The sequence below is a fragment of the Anser anser genome (genome assembly GCF_964211835.1).
Source record: "Anser anser genome assembly, chromosome: 5".
In the NCBI taxonomy this organism is placed as follows: domain Eukaryota; kingdom Metazoa; phylum Chordata; class Aves; order Anseriformes; family Anatidae; genus Anser; species Anser anser.
The window spans coordinates 3,250,019-3,270,143 of NC_139725.1; the positions used below are offsets into that span (position 1 = coordinate 3,250,019).

Consider the following 20,125-nt stretch of genomic DNA (forward strand, 5'->3'; position numbering starts at 1 on the left):
AACAATAACAGCAGTTTCATTTTGGTTATTGGCTGCTTAAATTGAGGCACCTGATTGAAAGCTGATTCCCACTACATGGATCATTAGTCCTTCCTGAATCGCCAGTTCCTTGAAGATCACTTCCCACGTGCACAAAATGGAAATACCAAAAATTATAAGACTGAGAATTTTAGATTTGAGTAAAGCACTTCTGTAAGACTCCAGCTTACTCTGACAGGACTTTAAAAGTTTTGGAGCCTTACCTTGAATCCACTCCTGCTTCTTCTTTTTATCAGAGGCACTGATCTCAAAGCTTTTATCAAGACACTTTATGAGAAAAAGGCATTTCTTTCCATCTTTGTCAGGCAATGCCTGGAATGGATAACAGGATTATTGTCACAAACATTTATTTTAAAATTATATTCTCAAGCCCTATTTCTGCAGTTCCCTCTTACATATCTACAAATTCCACTATTAATAATGTTTATCAAAAGAGTGGGTATGGACTGGTTCATATAAAGTAAAAAACATTCTGTTAATTAAAGCTCTCAGGAGGTCCACCATGCTCACAAAAAAGAATAAATTCCTATCTTTAGAGACAGTCATGGTTGGTTGGTTCTTGTTTTTTTGTTTTATTTTTACCTCTACGCAACAGTTGCCATCCAGTATGATGTCTCCCTTCTTGTCCTTTAAATCTTCACTTACATAGTAGGAAATAATATTAGGTTTTAGTACAAACCACCGTTCTGTCCAATTTTTCCTTTTGTGACCTTTTTTCAACATATAACCCTGGAAAGGAAAAAAAGATAAAGATAGCTGAAATGCTTGGCCTGTGTTGAATCTCTTGGTCTTTTGGTTAGGTGGCCTAAAGGTCCAGCAGACTACCCAGAAAAGTTAGATCAAGGCCCTACAGACTTCCCCTACATGTTTCCATTCCTAATACCAGCACACTGGTATTGTTTAGCCCATGAGAAACCACCTACTGTTCTTCTGTCCTGTTTTTAAGTAACAGGGTTAACTGAATAATTATGCCAGTATTAAGTCATTATTATGACTCCTTGATGACCTTTACTATTTAATTTTCTTCATTCAAGTAGACATTTGCCATCACTGAAATTCATGGCTATTGCTTTAATGACAGATGTTATAAATAGATACATACATATCAACCCTCTTTGGATGCACACCCCAGTGATAGATACGGACCTAGACACCCTGTATCACCACCTCGACACCATCTGGGACACGTTCCCAGGTACAAAGCAAAAGTACCTCTGTCCTGGAAGTGGCCCCACCCTGCCGGTACACTCATTTACTTTACCCTGCGACAGAAGTGACCCTGCATAAGCTGCTTCTATGAGCACGTTAGAGAAACTGATAACAGAACCATTCTCTTGGTGACTTCATTGGACGGGAGACAGCAACACTGGTCAAGTTTGGATTGTGTCTTAAGAGAACCAAGTTGTATCTTGATTTAAATGTTGTCAAGGTTTCACTCACAGTATTTTACTTGTACAGAAAGTTGACTCAGTCATCTTTTAGGAAAAGAGAAACACTTGTAAGCAAGTCCTGAATCTTGCTATTAGAAAGAGTTTTTCAAAAGAAGGAAGAGAAGGCCACACTTTGTCACTGAGCTTTATAAAAAGACTAAAAATTGCAATAATCTGTAATGATAACAGGTGTCATGATCAAATCATCCACGTTTATTGAATATTAACTTACCTAAAATATAAGCACTAAGTGCAGGTGTACTAGTAACCCTTTTATACTTTATCCAGTACAGTGATGGCAATTCAAAAGCCATCTCCTGGAAAAGAGGGTGCACAGGGAATGATGCAATAGTTGGTCACTCTTTCAGGCACTTGATTGTTAGCGGTCCTACGCAGGGGCGCTGCTGTGATCTAGAATCACAGAATATCCTGAGTTGGAAGGGACCCATAAGGATCATCAAGTCCAACTCCTGGCACCGCACAGGTCTACCCAAAATTTTAGACCATGTGACTAAGTGCACAGTCCAAACGCTTCTTAAATTCCAACAGGCTTGGTGCAGTGACTACGTCCCTGGGGAGCCTGTTCCAGTGTGCAACAACCCTCTCGGTGAAGAACCTCTTCCTGATGTCCAGCCTAAACTTCCCCCGCGTCAGCTTAACACTGTTCCCGTGGGTCTTATCACTGGTGTTTACAGTGAATAGGTCACCTGCCTCTCCACTCCCCCTCATGAGGAAGTTGTAGACCGCGATGAGGTCCCCCCTCAGCCTCCTCTTCTCCAGGCTGAACAGGCCCAGTGCCCTCAGCCGCTCCTCATATGTCTTCTCCTCTAGGCCCTTCACCATCTTTGTTGCCCTCCTCTGGACACTCTCCTACAGTTTAATGTTCTTTTTATACTGTGGTGCCCAGAACTGCACACAGTACTCGAGGTGAGGAGGCAGTGATCTAGGCAGTTTTTATTCTAGAGCTTCAAAGTTTGCAGGTATTTCAGCTATAACTGACACTTCTGGAACAATATTCCCCAATTGCTTACGTATTTTTGTCAGACTCCTAACTTCAGAAGAAGTTTCAGTTTCATCTGGGATTGGACCACCTATATTGATAAAACTATGAAAAAACTATACAGAAAGCACTGTACCCAAAATATTTCAGGTTAAGGGGATGGAAAAGTTGGAAAGGAGACCACAAACATTTTTCTCTAATGTCTCTTAGCTATAGCAATTTTGGAGATAAGCAAACAAATGTGCTCTGACAAAAACCAAAGGTGTCTTTCTTTATAGGCCTGGGGGAAAGATTCAGAACAGTTGGAGGAGCTTGTTTGTGTTTAAAAAACAAAACCAGAGACACAGAAAATGGAAACCCTCCCCCAACACACACGGCTCGGCTGTGCTCTGCTCTTCTAGCTTGCTAAATGCGGCCAGAGCCAAGGCCATGCCTATTCCCTTGCTATTCCACCTCCTTGCTCTAGGACAGGAACGCACAAAACAGCTTGCTTTGCCTCCTCCGTACTTGGGTCCGAGGTCTGGGTGGTCGCAAGGGTGCATGAAGGATTCCCACAGCTTCACTCTTTCATGCCCTGCACACTCAAAGTCATAATCAGTTTTTTTCCCCTTGCTTATATACTGAGACAATCTTCTTTCAAAGCCAAGCCACACTGATATTTCCCCTACACAATTTCTGCAGAATCTGCATCTATTATTTCTGTGCATCAGCTTCATTTCTGACAGTTTCAGGAGGTATTTTCAAACCAGCTATCATGAGGAACACTTATTTCAGGAAACTAAAATACGACAAATTTAGTTATGACTACTACCCTCCATAGTCATAGAGACCCAGGATAACAGCACACAACAAAAGGGGTAGCGTGAAACTTGGCTACCATGTTGTCTGCCATTAATTGACACCTTGAAGCCATTGGGTACTGCAACAACCAGGACGATTCTGTGAATCAACAAGCTACCGGGAAACAAGCTGTGACTGAACTAGTTGGGTGAACGGAGCTCCTTTCTCCATCGGGCCAGTGATTGCCCAAGGGGCGCTGGGCCAAACCTTGACACAGACTATTTTTAAATGTCAAGGAACTATTCAAAGGCACTCAGACATCCTTGAGAAAGAGGCCCAGCCACCCAAAGAGGAAAGTAAGGAGACAGTCAAAAAAAAAAGGGGCATAGGGAGAGGGAGAGACAACGCTCTTTTAAAACCAGAAAGCAATCCAATTTCCTTACAATTTTCAAGTGGAAGGACTGATATGACACAGGTTATTTTATTTACATGGTATTGCGCAGCAGGATGACTTCATTTTGCACTCAACTGACTGTGTGTGAGTCCACCCCAGCCCTCACCTCCAATAAGCAACTAGGACTTAACAAAAATAGACCTCTGCATTGTTCTGTGGATATTCCAAAGGAATTTCCTGTTCCAAGACCTTCTGATGATTTCTTCGGAAGCCTGCCAATAAAGCCTTTTTTTCCTCCTCTCCTCTCCAAGAAGCCAAGAAATCATAGATGAAAAAAAATTCATATCAGGTAAAAGTAATTTTTAAATAGCTATCTAAGTAGGCTCTGCTGTGACCACACAGATCCCTGAGATATTTATATTTCCCATGAAAGAAATGCAGTTTTAAAGCCATTACTAAGCTGATAATCTTGCCACTGGAAACCTGGAGAAACCAGAGACTGACAGGAGCTTGCTATGAATATGAAGGCCAGCATGACTTTTTGTGTTTGAGTACAAGTTGTTAGTCAAGTCACCTGCTAAGCAGAACAAGGAAGAAGAAAGCTCTGGAAGTTTTTGCCCAGCTGAAGTGGTGCAACTTAGAAGCAAACATTTCAGCTGGAGCAGTACCTTTCTTTGTACAGACCAGGCTGAATACACAAGGTGTATCAGCACAACTTTGCTACATTTTAACTCCAACTGAAAAAAAAAATAAAAAATTTCAAAGATTGAAGAGTTGTCACAAAATTAAGAATTGACAGTGTGTGGTAGCTGTTCTGTCAGCTAACAAGGAATTTATGCTATGGTGTAAGGTTGTATTTTAAGACAGCACACCTCTTTTCTAAAAGCAAATTCTCCCAACGGGCAACTCATTTACCATATTGCAACAATTACAGCAACCTGAAAAGCTGCAGTTTCTCCAATAGAAGTAAAGCCATATTAAAGAATCCTTAAAAATAATTTATCTGATTTCTCCCTGCTCTTTATCCATCAGGTAAAGAAATGTCAGTACAAGTTTAACATTTTGTAATGATGCAGTAACTTGTTCTATTTTAAAACATTAGTCCTCAGTGGTTCTTACCTGTTTGAGTACATCTAATATGAGCTCATTGAAGACTTCATTAATTGCCATTGACACTGTCTGTCGGTCCATCCCTTTGCTGAACTGCCCGCTTCCAATGAGATCAATCAGCTCCCATGCAGAAAGACCTTCTCGGCTGGTGTTGAGAGCAATCTTATAGTGGTCAAACTGCCCTTGCTGCCAGCCTGCTCCCATTGCTTCAGTGATTTTTTTAAGTAAATATTCAATCTGTACAGAAATATACACAGAAATTAATCATTTTCAGCAGACATGAAAATCAAGTGTTTCAGAGCTATAAACTAAGCTTCCTGTAGAAACTATCACTTACAGCTAGGTTCCTGTGTTCACATTCAGGCCCTTGAATATGCACAGCTTAATTAGCAAAGATTTTAGGCTCCTGTAGCCTTCTGTCTCGGCTGAACTTTTGACTGCCAAGCCCATCTGCAGCTACTCTCTTCATGGCAAACAAAGAATCGAACCTGCGAGCCTCTGGCAGTGTTCAGATTCCTACAGAACACATAGGACCTTCCCTGCAGCACCTTCCAAGCCATGACGACAAAAGTGTGAGAAAGCAGGAAGTTTCAAGAAGCGTTTGTGGGAAATAAAAAGCAAACAAATTACAAACAATAACAGTAAGGTGGCAGTCTGGACAAGAAGCAAAATGAAAAACCACCAGTCTATGACCACATATCTTAGTCTTTACCTGGCTCCTCTTCTCCAGCTCTCAGCCACTCCACCACTGGACATAACGTTGACATAGATACCAAGAGAAGCAAAAGAACATATTTTTCACCTCTGCTTTTACTGTTTTCAAAATGAACTCTTTCCTCCTTTAGTCTTTCATCATTCTGTACACATTACCACAGGGCAATACTTCTAATAACACTAGTCAAACAAACGCAAGAATGTAAAAGATGTAAAGACAGTTGGGTTTCTTCTTTTTTTTTAAATTCATTTTCAAACTCATCACTCTTTGCTTTTTGAGCACCACAATATTTTTAAACTAAGTCCATCTGCAGCTTTATGCATGGGGAAAATTACTCTTTAAACAAAATAATTAGCGAGAACCTTTCTACAAAGACCTCTATACATCAAAGTAAAAACCACACTTCTGAGTTTCTGTAAGTGAGGTCACATGATACCAATTGCGGAGTTCAACCCAGTGCTGAAGACAGACCAAGCTAATGTCACCTTCTGCGGGTTTGGGTGACAGCTGACTGTTTCCTCACCAGCTTTTGCAGGGAAACACGCTGAGTGCAGTCGCACACCACCACCTGACAGTTCTCTGCAACCAGCCAGCAGCCTCTGTGCCCTTTGGAGGCCTGAGCTGAGCGCTCAGTGACCCCGCGCTGCAGACCCACTTCCCGCCCAGCTCCCCAAAGGGCTGGAGCAGAACTGCGTCCCTCAGCGCACTCCTGCGGGCCTTCATCCCAGCTCCTTGCATCCCTCCCGGACAGAAACCACACGCTGCAAGGCAGAGGTGGGGAGGGAAGGCAGCACGATCCCTTCAGGTGCTCTCTGTGCGCATGGGAAGGAGTGGATTTCTTTAGGTGCTGTGTTTCTGAAGGTTAGCCCTGATGGATGGTCCGGTCCACTTTCAGCTTACCTATGCTAGGTATGGTTTTGGAAACACTAAATGACTCAGGAGTCTGAAAGCCATTATCAAAAATGACTCACGTGGACAGTGTGAATGTGCCTCACTGGAAAAGGGTGGAAACTGAATGCTTTCCAGGACTTTGTTTTTCTCACCCCTGATGTTGCTTCACCTCTGTTCCTCAGCACTGCTTGGGAACAGATCGTAATTCCTCCTAGGGCTAAGGAAAACCCCAGCCAGGAGAGCCGGGGATGTTTCACCACAGAACAAATGACCTTTTCAGCTACAGCTCAGAGTCACCTTTCAGCTGGCCTAGCAGGCTTTTGAGCACTCAGCAGTCTCTTCTACATAAGAGGTTTGGGAGTACAAAGAAACACGAATGTTTTTCCCCTGACACATTTCACGACAAGGACTTGCCAAGCCTTGAGCTTTTGCTGCAGTGTACACGCTGATTTTGTGGCTGCTGCTTCTCCCTCTCACAACTAGTACAGGCAAATCCCTTCTCTTCCCTCACATCCGTGATCAAGAAACATGTAACCAGGACACACTCATCTCACAAAGCAGTAAATTACCAAACGTGAAATTCACCTTCTACAGATGGGTGAGGTTTCACTACTATTTCAGCTCAGTAACTATTCTTAGTCTTATAGCCCCTATTCTAACAGCACATGGGGATTAACGCTGCCACAGCAAAACAGAGGAGCTACCGAAAGCCACGGCACTGCCAAGAGAGAAAGTTCCCATTGGCAGGATGCACCCTTCCCTTGGAGGCACGCCTTCACATCCTCCTCCTGAGGAGCCTCTTCAGAGCAGACACTAGCCAGGCACAACTTAGGCCCTTTGGGTGGGTGCAGAAGTTGTAGCTTTCCGCGTCAGCTTCACCAAGTAAGGAAGGTAAGTATTTTAGCTCCCAATGCAATTCTTACCAGCCAAGACACAATTTGATTGGGGGCCTTCACAAAAGCAGCATTCCAGCTGTAGGCAAGTGCAACTCCCGCAGGGCACAAAGTCTGTGGGAATCCCCAGCGGTGACTTCCAGCCCTGCACGGCCACGTCCGTGCCCTGGCAAGTGGCCCTGGGGCTGGCAGGGGCTGCTCGCGGCAGAGCGGGTGCCTGCTGCCCGCAGAGCACGGCCTCCAGCCCAGCCTCGCGGCGCTTCCACGCACGGGCTCATTAGAGCAGCCAGATGGCAACCAGGATGTTTTGGCATGCCCTCCCAAGAGGCCAACATAAAACTTTGTTAGGTCTCTGTAAAATTCAGTACTCGACTCCGTTAAATATCTTTAAATACACTTTACTGTTTTTCGCTTTCCAACATCCTTATGTTAAAAAATTAATCTAAGGCTTCTGAGCAGTAGCTACCATAAATCCTCAGCATTCAGTTAAAGGCAGGAAGCAGCATACTTTCTACTTCCAAATTTTATAGAAAGGGAAATTACAAAAACAGAAAATAGCAACAACAAAACCTTCACAGCATGCAAGAACAGTAGCACTGCAAACTTGTTTCCAAACAAACCTAAATACTGATGAACTGAAATTATAATCAATAAAGGAATAGCTTTTTTCTCATGTTTGAAATATGTTCTGTCCCTCTGAGCAGCATGAATTCTGAACTACAATTCTGTACTTCAGTTGAAAGGGAAGCTAAAATAACTAAGGCTTAATTAAGAAGGTGTTGTACTTGCAAAAATGCTAGATAGTGATTAAAAAAATAACTGTAAAATTTATTGTTCTGATTTCACAACCTATTACACTGCCTTGAGGCACATGATTCTCAAATTGCTTTGGTTAATTACTTCAAAGTACTAGGACTCACTATCAGAGAACGGAACAACAACAAAAAAGTCATACCTAAACAGATATTTTTTTTCAATTCTTTGCTCAAACCATATGAACAATACACATACCAAACTAAAGGTCTGGAAAAGAAATAATGCAAAACTGTGCAAAACTGTTGGCTATTACATGATATCACGTAATGCACTGAAAGTAAGCACTAAATATAATGCACTAAAAATATTCTTTACTTTTATGTAATTTGTGTACATTTTTTTTCAATTATTGGAACAGATTTTAGCATTTTAGTCTGCTAACCTCCCATCTACAGGTGACTAACATCACCAAAAATATCATAAAATCCCAGTAAAGTATGTATTTTAAAATAATGAGATGTCTTAACTCATCTTATATGAAAGGGACTCGTGCATGTTACAGTTTAGTTTTTAAAATAAAACACCTCGAGCTTTATCTTTTCTTCAGCTAAGCACAGGGCTAACCAAAGTCTCCATACAAATTATGTCTGATGTATCTGCTCAATAGCAACGAGTGTTGGGGTGGGCTATGGATCACTGCGAGATAAGTATAAGCAAGTAAGTTGTATCTGGCAAATATGGAAGCAAACAAGAGACCATTCATTACATGCTCAAATGAGGAACCTCAGAGAGCAAGCGACATTTCCCCTCCTCCACAGAGACACGTCCACTCAGCAAATAACTGACAAATTAAGCATACTGGCTCACGCATAATCTGCTCTTGTGGTTAAGAAGCAGAGCGTTAAAAAGCAAATGTGAAGCAACGTTTGCTGCTATTCTGACAGGACCTTACTCACTGATACAGACATAACATGGCTGAGGTTTTATTTCAGAAGGACTGACGTTGCACCCGCTGTTATGAACCAACTGGCTTTGCAGTACGAAAAACTGATTCCATCCCAAATCAACATTTTTCAGACAGAACTTTGTCAGGAGAAAACAAAAAAGAACAGAAAGAACAGAGGCTCTTTAAAGCAAGCTGTACGACCTGCTTGGTACCTTCTTTCAGAGGACATTTTTTCTTTTCCCATGTTTCAATACCTATTTGTTTTTCCCTTCCAGATATTCCTGGCACTATTCGCCACAGGGAATGAAGTTCCACAGATGTTTCACATATTCTTCTGATATATAAGTGGATCTCTTAGAGAATGAAAAAGGAAAAATAGTATCAAGGAGGCCTTCATGCCCAACAGAGCATGTCAGACAAGACTATTCTGGTTCATGCTATTCAAATAGGGTTTGTGATATTAATAGTGCAGATGTAAAATATTTTTTTAAAAAATTAAAAATCCACATTGTACAAAATTATGTGGAAGCACATGTTATTGGGCAAGAGATGTGAAAACAATTATATCCCATTTCAGAGTCCTCATCGATTCCTTTCCCCACCCCATCAGAACATCACGTACTCTAATACTCTGAAGTCAAATGTTTGATTCTGCCTTTCCAACAACCAAAAAAAAATCCCCGTAATAGAATTCATTGACCTCACAGATAACTACTACTCTGGAACAACAGTTTGTGAAAACTGTGTTCATCATCCAGTGTAGAACTTTTTTTTTTTTTAAACTGAAATTAATATTAAATAGTTTAACAAAGTTCAACTCAAAAAACAGTGCCCAAGAAAGTCCTAAGGACAACTTGCTGCGTAAGGTGAAAATTCTCTCAGCTTTCACAGCAGTCAAGGAAAAATGGGTAGAAGTGATACAAGTCAAAGGTTTCTCTTTGCCCAGAGAAGCTGTGGATGCCCCATCCCTGGAGGTGTTCAAGGCCAGGCTGGATGGGGCTTTGGGTAACCTTGGTCCAGTGGGAGGACCAATCAGAAGCACCACACACAAAACTTTCATTCTAGTTGCACCAGTTTTGTTTTTATTTCTGAATGGCTAAGATTCAATTCCCAATATTTTGTTCATTGTATCAGTTTCTGAAGATAGAATGCAAACAAGAAAGCAAAAGTGGCCACAAAAAACATTTCTGCAAAAAATTCCTCCAGAGGAATCACCACTGGACAGCTTTAGACTTCCACCTCCCAGTCTAAGAAAAAAAAACAAAAACACAAGATTCAGATCCTCTTTGTACTAAGTGGAAGGATTAGAAATGCCATGTTAATACAGCTGAAGGCTGGAGGATAAACAGAAAATGACTGTACAAATCTTGCTTCCTCAAGAAGTCAGGCCTAAAAAGCAAAGATAACAAATATATTAGGCTTACTTAAAACAAATTATGCAAATGCTGTATTGCAACACAGCGGGTGTACAGCTTGCAGCACACATATGGGCAAGTTTCACCATCAAGGATGGCCCCGTAACACAGCTAACAACATACCACAGCTTCAGGCAATAAAGCATTCCCAAGACTGCAGTCACATGTCCAGAAATAAAAAAGGGGAAGTGTTTGGAAACCTTTTTATAAAACAGAAAACGTCTGGTTAAACAACACGAAAGCACACAAACAAGACTGCAACAACTAAAAGAGGAGACATAAGGAAAGCTCATGGCAGACTAGAAATATTTCTCCTCTTATGCCAGCAGTTCTCTCCACATCTCTTCCTTTTAATTTTTACCTTCTGGTGGAAGAGGTAAGCCCTGTGAGAGCTGAAGGAAACATGTATTTGGATGCCTGCATTTCAGACGATCTGGTGGAAGAGACCAGCTGTGGGGAGGGGAGCAGTTACCACCTGGGCTCTTGCCTTCTGGGCACACGAGCGACCCAGCTGCTTGGTAAAGTGCTGCCCACTGCAACAGGACACAGTTCTGTTGTTAGCCAAGAATGATATTAATTCTGAAATCTGTCCATCAGGACTAATTTTAACTCAAGCAAACAAAATACAGCATTGATCTTCTCCAGTCCAGCTGTGCCTCTATGAAATACCACCTTCACTGAGTTTACAGAAATGTTTTACTTCGCGCATACCCCAGCTTCTCACTTGAAAGGAGAGGGAGCTTTCAGCTTTGATACCATTTTGCATTTCCTAGGGACAGGAACGCCTTTGCAAAACAGACACTTGTGGACCTCTGTTCTTTCCAGCTCTCCTGCCTGCTCCCAGCTGCCAACCAGCAGCTAGCAGAAGCCACAGTGCAGTCCAAGGCTGTGACCAGCTGAGCCTGGTGCCTTCCACAGCCAACACAGACACACAAGCTCTTGTGCCTGTGACACGGCATCTCTCCGTAAGCACAAAGTCACATCCAAAAACTACACACCCTGACCCAGGCCCTTCTCCATGCTGGATTTCACTAACCTTACTCCCCTCAAAGGGCAGGCTGCCATCCTTCCTTCCACAGCAGGTGAAGAGCCCAGGCCAGGCGCTACCTCTGGATTTCTGTCCAGTCTCTGCTAAGCGAGCAGCTGGGGCAGCTTCTGGCCCTTGTACCACCTTGCTACTGCTTCTGAATTTCCTCTTTGTAACTGCTTTCCTTGCTCTCGGTTTCTAAAGCTCTCCTCAGCTTGCATCTCTGAAAACTTTCCAAAGTAGACTGTGTTCCACTCTCTATTTGAGCAGCTGCTACAGCAGTTTCCAATTTTCTGCCTGATCAACACCTGGGCAGGGAATCAAGCCTTAAAGCTTTGCAGGTGGGGGTAGCCCCTCCACAGTTAGCTTTCTGATATGAAAGGCCTAACACAGCAGCACGAGTGCAAATGTACACAAACGCTGGTACAAGGAAAGACAGTAGCGTCAACTTTCAGTCAAAGTAGCGCAAAGAAGGTGAGATCGCACTCAAGGCAGAGAGTTTTCCAGATAAGACTGCTCAGACAAGTGCAGAAAGAGTTCATTTCATTAAAATAAAAAAGTAAAATATCAGATGTGCAGACAGATCTCAAGGAGCAGGTCCTCTGAGGAGGAGGAAGAGAAGGCATCCTTACAGCCACATGAAGTTGTATCAACACCTTCACTGGGGATGTAAGAAGTTCCCTCTATCATAATCCTGCCATCCACAAGAGGGATGCAAAAAGCAATCACCTCTCCAACCTGAAAGTATGATGGAAGTTTCCTAATTACTGTTTCCCTAAAGGGTGGGGGGAAGCCTAAGAGGTGGGAGGGAGGAGGTGAAACAGCTGGATTCCACACAAAGGACTCTGACTAGAAACTGCAGTAAACTGCATGTTGCAATATTCACAGCCAACGATAAGAGAAACAAACAGGGCTGGAGGAAGGCTTGCTCCCTGACTGAGAAGTTATAGTGATTCATGAGAGGTTTACATTTGTCTTACCCAAACACAAACATTGCAGAACAGCAACGGTTCCATCACCCTCCGATCTGTTCTATCTACACTTTGCAAAAATCCCTCGTCATAGCTCATTTATACATGATGTGGAAGTCATTTTTAAATTAAATGATAGGCAATGCTATAAAGTGGCAAAGACTAAATATATAACCAAGTTTTATTTTGAACTTGAGAGGCATAAAAAGTAAATGGAAAGAAAAATACCTTGATTAGGTATCACTACCACTCTGAATACTATTGAAAAAAGATATATTCAGATGAAAATTCTCAGTATTAATACAACAATTGCAAGTCTGCACAAAAAATGCCTTGGAAATCTGGAGCTTAGATGTAACATTTAAAACAAAACAAAAACAAACCAAAGACATAAGAACTTAAAAGGCAGATATGGTAGGTCATACAGAGAAAACAATATATATATATATATATATTCAGAAAGCAGTATATATATATTTATATATGTATTTATTTATATTTATAAAGCACCTATCACCATATTGATAAACACTCATAAAGTAAAACTTTGCATCTTTACTTTTGGAATTTTGAGTAAAAGAGTGAGTAAATGTGGAATTTTCCAGAAGCACAGACAGCTCCAGGAGGACCGACAAGCCAGAAAGGAGTGCATTCAAAAGACAGCATTCCTCCACTAGCTGATTACATTACCTGTGTGGTCTAAGGCAAAAGGTTAAAGAGTGAATACAGGCATTGTATATGATAAGAACAGAGCAGCCTTTCTTTGCCAGGCTCTCTAAGTGTTCTTTAAAGAGCATTGCACAATTTAAATCTTGCCGTAATCAAGGATATGCAGACACAGATCCACCCTAGAGTTTTAAAAATAATCCGAGTTAAAGAGCAATACAGGTTAACCCTGGGCATTAAGGACGAGAAGAAAAGCAGACAACAGTAGCTACAAAATCTGGAGAGCCTCCTTTGGGCTCAGCGCTGACTGCCAACAAACAGCATGTTGCCATTACCCAACACCAGCTTGCTACAGCAGCACAGCCTGGGGGCTGGCTTGGTGGAGGGGTCATGAGCGAGCACCTGAGAGCTGGCAGCTCGGAAGCTTCCAACCATGCCAACAAATAAGGAGATGTGAAATATCTACCCTCAGGCAAGCCAGGAAGCCCAACCGAAAGCACAATGACAAACCAGAGACATGGGCGGATTTGAGTCCCAGGTTCAACAGCCATTAGTGACTCTCACCTCCTACCAAGGCCAAATCTGCCACCATTAAGAAAGGAGCTGTGTTGGCTTTTATAAACATGATCTCCACCTCCTTGAACTGAGAACAACAACAACAAGAAAGCGAGAAGACTGTCCTATTTCTCCCGGGAATATAAAAAGGCCTGGTAGGACCCTATCATCACCAGTCTGGCAAAACCAGAAATATGCAGAGTGAAAGTCTCCTGTGAAAAAGTAAGTGATATGGCAAAACCAAGAGGTTCATTTCGATAGGCAAAAGGCATTCTCTCTACTTCATGGTTTGGCACATCAGCTCAGAGTCACTCAGGTATGCCATTTTGGCCTACTCTAACTTTTCAAAAATTTCTAAAGATGTATTAATTGGTAACTCCAGTGCTGTCCTGCTAACCCCTGGGATTCCTGCAAATGGTTTTGCAGAAGACTATTTATGCCTGGAATTCTGATCTTTCTCCTTCTTGCCTCGCCCCTCCCCAGGGGGAAAAGCTTTAAATTGTGAAGATTCCAAAATCTTGCTTTAGGTTTAAAATACCTATTTGAGTATTGCCCCTACTTGCTCATGCGCTTAAGGCATAGAGAGATCTCCCCTGGCATCTTGCTCACTACAGTCTATTCCTTCAACCATTTAAAGCAAGAGTATTCAGATGGTGGCTGCTTTTGTTCACAAACAGACATCATCTGAAAACTTTGTACTTCTCCTTTTTATCAGGAGGGTGCCATGAGACTAAAGATTCATCTTGCAAGTCGTGGTAACACAGAGCAGAGAGGAGAATTTTTTTTAGAATCACACTGATGTACTAACTGTGCAAAATTTTAATCACATATAGGCAAGTGCAGTGATTAATTATCACAACAGGTACTACTCATGAGTGAGATGAGAACCTGAATAGCTCCAAGTGCTTGTACTGGAACTGGCCACCGTAGCACCTGACGGTCGTCACAGACTGCAAAATAAGCTGTGTACTGGGGGCCAGCCAGCACGTCCCACTTGCTCTGGGCTGTTTAAACGACAAAAAATAACCATCAGTATCTAAAGTATCCTGCAGGATCCCCACATATGCATCCCAGAAGACAAAGAAAAGCACCTGAGGCATTACATTATTAAAGGAGGAGAGTTAAAGTTTTACATCAAAAGAAAAAAAAAATATCTGAAATCTCTAGGGAGTAACAACCATTAACATAGCCCAGCTGGGGCACTAAGCAAAGTGATGTTAAATGGCACAAGTTTTTGTTTCTTACCTCCTCAGGTACAATGATTAATGGATATTTGTCCTCTGATAAGAAGTTAAAAATAACCCACACTTTAAATGCATCTTCATCACTGATCTGCAAAGGACTCTTAGAGAGGTTCTTTTTAGCACAGAGAGTCCAGCACATTCTGTTGAATTCAACCTTGTCGAAGTTTCCTTGAACCTAAAATGAAGAAATTGAACCAAAAAAAAATTAATATGCATGAATGGCACAGGATAACAGACAGACAAAGTTTAACAGACTAAGTCGTACTAAAAGCACCAAGGAAATTCTGGTTTGCAAGAAACATCAAGGCCCAAAAAGAGCACTGCCGCAGCCCGATCTGATTTCCTGCACCGGGTAAACTACAGAATTTCTTCCAGTAAAATCTGCATCCAACCTCCAATTTCTGGTCGAGTTAATAACACCCTGACTTCATGTGAAGGAGGCTACAGTGCATTTTGCGTTTCCTCTAGCTCATTAGCCTTAGCTCCCAAACCACCTTCATGAACATTTTTAGCTCCAGCTGCCCTTCTGTTGCACTTCTGTTGAGCACTAAGACACAATATAGTAAAGCCATTATAACAAAAGCTACATGTGGACACGCTAGAAGTAATACGGGAACAGTAATTGGAAAAGACCTTTAAAGTTCTTCTACTTTATATTACTCAAACGTAACTCTTGTAGGAAAATATTCATAACCATGTAGTCATTTTTTCTTGAACACTAATCCACCTAAAACTTTTTCTCTTTCTCCGACTCCCAAATCTTCACTTTACTGATAAAAAAGTTCCTCATTTGTATTATCCTTTACCATACCTAGCATCTGTACATACCCATCTGTGAATTATTTACATATCCGAAAGCTTTCATTTCCTCTATTTTGTTTTTAAACCCTCATTTATGTTAGAGATTAAATATAGTTATCTCCCTGTAGCTTTGCCATGCTATTTCTCTGCCGACATGAAACTAATGAAGACATGTTCTGCACTGTAATGGAAGTCTCTTGAGATTTTGGAAAGCATGTGTAAGAAATAGGGTCTTGCACCTCATCTGGGAACAACACTGGTCATACTCTTCGCCATTTTCTTATGATACGCCAAGCTTGGATGCCGCAAGGACACCATAATAAGCTGCATGACTTCCTATCCAGTCTTGTAACTGGTCAGATATAATGGAGGGTGAGCCACAGTGGCTTAAGTCAAAGTTAGACTAAGAAGTGGATAAACTGATGTGGGTGGAGGAAAAAAAGAAGGCCGAGGTAAACAGGAAACCAAGCCTTTGCCAACCAGCACTTTACAGTACAGTTTCCAGGACTAAAAGTGAGACTACGAAAGAAAACCATAGACTTTGCATGCTTGCAGAGCATGCCACCAGTGTGTCAATGGAAGAGGCACGCTATTACTGTCCTTTGAAGGAGGCAGAAGCTGTAGGAGCCACAAGCTCAGCACTATGGCTGTTTGCACGAGAAACACAGTATTTAAATGGAACATTGGCTAAGCAAACAAACGCCCTTTGGAAGAGCAGCTAGAAGCCAGGTTTCCTCCTCCTGTCTGCCAGCACCTCATCCCTTGGCTACTTTTGCCTGTGCTTTTTCCTGCCTGTCCCCCGAACCCTGCCCAGCAAGACCTGACTTCCTTTCTAAAACAGCTTTACTCGCCCGGATGATGAGCACTTCCACCTTGGAAATGTCCTAGTGGTTGCACTGCTCTGAGGAAAATGCTGATGGAGTGGGAAACCTCCCCTCCTCCAGGAACCACCCAGCCAGTGCTCCAGGCACCACAGGCAGGGCGGGTGGCTCTACAAGGCAGCTCACCTCGGCACGCACAGCCATCAGCAACCACGTGGAGGCAGATGGCAGGGAGATGCCTCATACATGGGCCCCAGCTGGGGTAAAAGCCAGCGGTTTCTGTTCATCATGCCAGAAAGAGGCATCAAAACCCAAGTCACCCACAGCACTTACTGCCACCAGGATTAGGCAGCAGCTGAGCAGGAGGTTTCAGGACAGCTCTGACTGGGTCGCACCACGCCACAGTCCCATGTCAGATGTGTGCCTTTTTGTCAGAATCCAGACTTGATTCTGAAAGGGACTTCATAAAGAGTGTCCATGTGGCATCCAGAGCACAGACACTGTTTAGAGATTATTCAGAAAAAACAATCAGATGAGCACGCAAACCCCAGCTCTCCAAAATAACTCTCCAACTCACCTCTGTTATGTTTTTGTTTTTGTTTTTTCCCTAAATGATCCCTGGCTGGCTGTTAAATAAAGGATATAATTACCAAATCATTGTTCTGGGGTTCCTGGGAGTTGTGGGTGGAACTGAATACTTCTCTTTAATGAAGGATAAAATTTTCCCTCAACAATTTCACGTAGCAATGCTATCTATTTCTGGTACATAAATTCTTGAAGTACATTTGTGTAGGGTGGAAGGGGAAGGAAGGAGAAAAGTCCACAAAGAAAACCAAATCAACTTTACAGCTAGGTCCATGCTACACAACTATTGGCTGGGCTACGTTGGCTCCTTGGCTGGCAATGCTCCACTCCAGGTGACTATAATAATAATTACTCCGAAGTAATAATTACTCTGGTGAACAATCTATCTGGATGTATAAGAAGTAATTTCTAAACTGCTTCAAAAATTTAAAATATTTGAACAGTTTCTAAAGTTATACTTCAACTCATTTGCAAAAGTACCTCTAGCTTAACTAAGAAACTGTAAAAATAGAAAATTTTCAAACAGAAGGAACTGATGACCAAAAAAACCCAAGTCATAAACACATACACATGTTGCTTTTTAATGACACAGACAAAACGTATTTATTAAAAAAAAGATTGGGTCAAAGACTACCCTGGAATTTCAATTTAAGAATAATTTCCCAAATGGCTTCAGTTATTGTGAGACTCTACCATGAATCTTATGCTGATGCAACCTTGATGTGAAACTAAAATGGGAGATTTACGAAACTCAACTGAGAAACCAGAATTTCTATTCCATTAGGCCAGAATACTCATCCTGCTTGCAATCTGCACAAATATCACACAATTCCATTGCTTAATGAATTAATGAATGCTTGTAAAGAGATTTTTCCTGTGCACCAGTACCTGATTTTAACTGTACTTTACAGAGTTTGTCCAAACTATTTGAAGTCACCTTGTTATTTGGAAACTTCTACAGTACTCCACACTACAACTGCACAGCAGCTATCGCTTTTATTTATGAGTCTGTCTGAATGATGGAACATGCAACATGAACCAATGCTGCCAACTGCTTGCAGTCTTAGAGATCAAAATATACTGGCAAGATACCTACTTTCCCTTTCTGAGAAATTCAACGAAATAATCAAAAGAAAAATGCAGCAAACGCCATACAATTTTCTAGATCTTAAATTTATAGCTATATGCAAAGTTTAAATGACCATCATCAGTAACCTACCAAGTAACTCTAAAACATGAGGAAATACAAAATATATTTGGCTTAAGTACAAACGATGAGACCAGGCCCCAAAATATTATAAGCACTGGTAATGTAAACAGCATTCGCTAAGTTGTCTGGAAGATGAGATAACAATATAAGGGGTTTCAAATGATGCCCTTCATTGTCTGCCCCCAATATGACTCTTCCCTGCCAAATAAGGCATACTGTAAAGTACCGCCATCAGCACTATAGAAAAGGAAACAACATTTTCCATTGGTATTAAAAGACATGCATTGTAAATAATGGAACACATCTAATGCAGTTATGAACCCAAGTAAAACAAACAGTGAAGACGTTATCTGTCTGCTAAGTCACAAGAAGCATGGTACTGGAGTGCATCATTCAGACAATACGAGTTATTCAAATTACTTATTCAACTTTCCTATTTGGATAAAGTAAATTTGTTGCAACCTATTTGTCTCATCAGACTGCCAATTTTGCTTTTCTTGATGATTATTTGGTTTTATATAAAGAGGCTCTATTGCACAGTAAATTAAGGTAAGCCAGCACTAAAGAATATAAAAAGTGACAATTGCATTTAAGAGTATCACAGGGGTTATTTTAAAAGATTACAAAGTCCACCCAATACAATTATAACAAAATTCTTAGAGTCACAGTTACATATCTCTTTTAAAAGAAATGTAAGGATTCATTCTTCAAATATTTTGCTGGTGTTTTAAGGCAAAATGCCTTGAGATCAAGTTCTCTCATAAGCCAGTTGCTCAAGAAACCAGAAAATACGTAACTGGAAATTGAGAGAACTTCCTCTGTATCTGGGGTTATGAAGTACTAGTCCTTCTTTAGCAGCTTTACTTAGCAATATGAATTAATAACATTTGTCCTACAGTCACCTCATCTAGAAGAACAGACTATGCCTTGGAAGAATGAAGAACGAGGAGGGTTCTTGTTTGCTTTTTTTGTTTGTTTGTTTTGAACAAAGGAGACGTGCCATGAAATCAGTGACTCATCCCACTGCATGTTGTCTTCTGGCCTGACATAAAGTCATCTCTGAAAGATGTGATGTCACAACTAGTCCACAAAGGTAACCTTCTGTGTAAAGAATTTCTCTGATTTTTAATACTACATATATAAACTGTTTTGAGACATTTAGTCAGGATTAAATAATGTGAAGTTACAGGGAATTTAATACTGTTCCCTACCATTTTCAGTTAACAGTTAAGATAAACCAGTGCTATTGGTATATCATGCAATCATGAGAAGCCAGAGTAGGACATGAATAAAAAAAACAACACAAAAAACTACACAGTCGCACTCTTTCCTTTCATAACAAAGCAAGGTAGCTTGTCCTGTGCTTCTACCATGGGGTAGGAAGATGGCCAGAGTAGCCAAATGCTGTAAGTTCACACCAACTGGTTTATGTAACCAGGTCTTTCATTTTTAAATTAAATTAAATTACTTAATAAATCCAATTGTTCCTCATTTCCATAACTTTCTTCCTATAAATACCTTTTAACAATAAAGCATGCTTATAATTGAAAAAGCCTTCTGTCTCTTTTTATAATTTGACTTAATGGCTCGCTACTGCCTACAAATGGTACTAACAAAAAAAATGTGGTTCAGCCTCTGGAATCCTTCACTTAGAACAGAATAAGGCTTCCCCCCCGGAATATGTATACAAGCTGTTTGGTCTCTATCAAACCTTATAGGAGCTCAAACCACCCATACTAAGTGGAAATGAGATCATAAACTTCTGAGGGACAAAGCAAGATTTTCCAATAGGAAATAGCCAAGGCAGCAAGTGGGTACCCTGTAAGTGTATTAACAGCCAACAACGGCCACACACAAACCAGGGCACAGCTACTGG

General features: G+C 41.3%; 1 protein-coding gene and 1 long non-coding RNA gene across 3 annotated transcripts in view; both read right to left on the reverse strand.

Moving 5' to 3' along the window:
• Positions 1-20,125, reverse strand: part of SWAP70 (switching B cell complex subunit SWAP70) — a 41,627-nt gene that overhangs the window by 12,205 nt on the left and 9,297 nt on the right. For both annotated transcript variants that reach the window (XM_083840014.1, XM_083840013.1), the window contains exons 3-6: positions 14,834-15,007; positions 4,763-4,990; positions 622-768; positions 243-351 (exon numbers count right to left, since the gene is read on the reverse strand). In XM_083840014.1, coding sequence (XP_083696140.1) covers positions 243-351; positions 622-768; positions 4,763-4,990; positions 14,834-15,007 — 658 coding nt within the window. The remainder of the gene's footprint in view (positions 1-242; positions 352-621; positions 769-4,762; positions 4,991-14,833; positions 15,008-20,125) is intronic.
• On the reverse strand, positions 10,017-11,399 carry LOC310901062. The gene is made up of 2 exons (XR_014585562.1): positions 10,731-11,399; positions 10,017-10,201 (listed from the first exon to the last, which is right to left on the reverse strand). It is a non-coding gene; the product is annotated as an uncharacterized lncRNA (long non-coding RNA).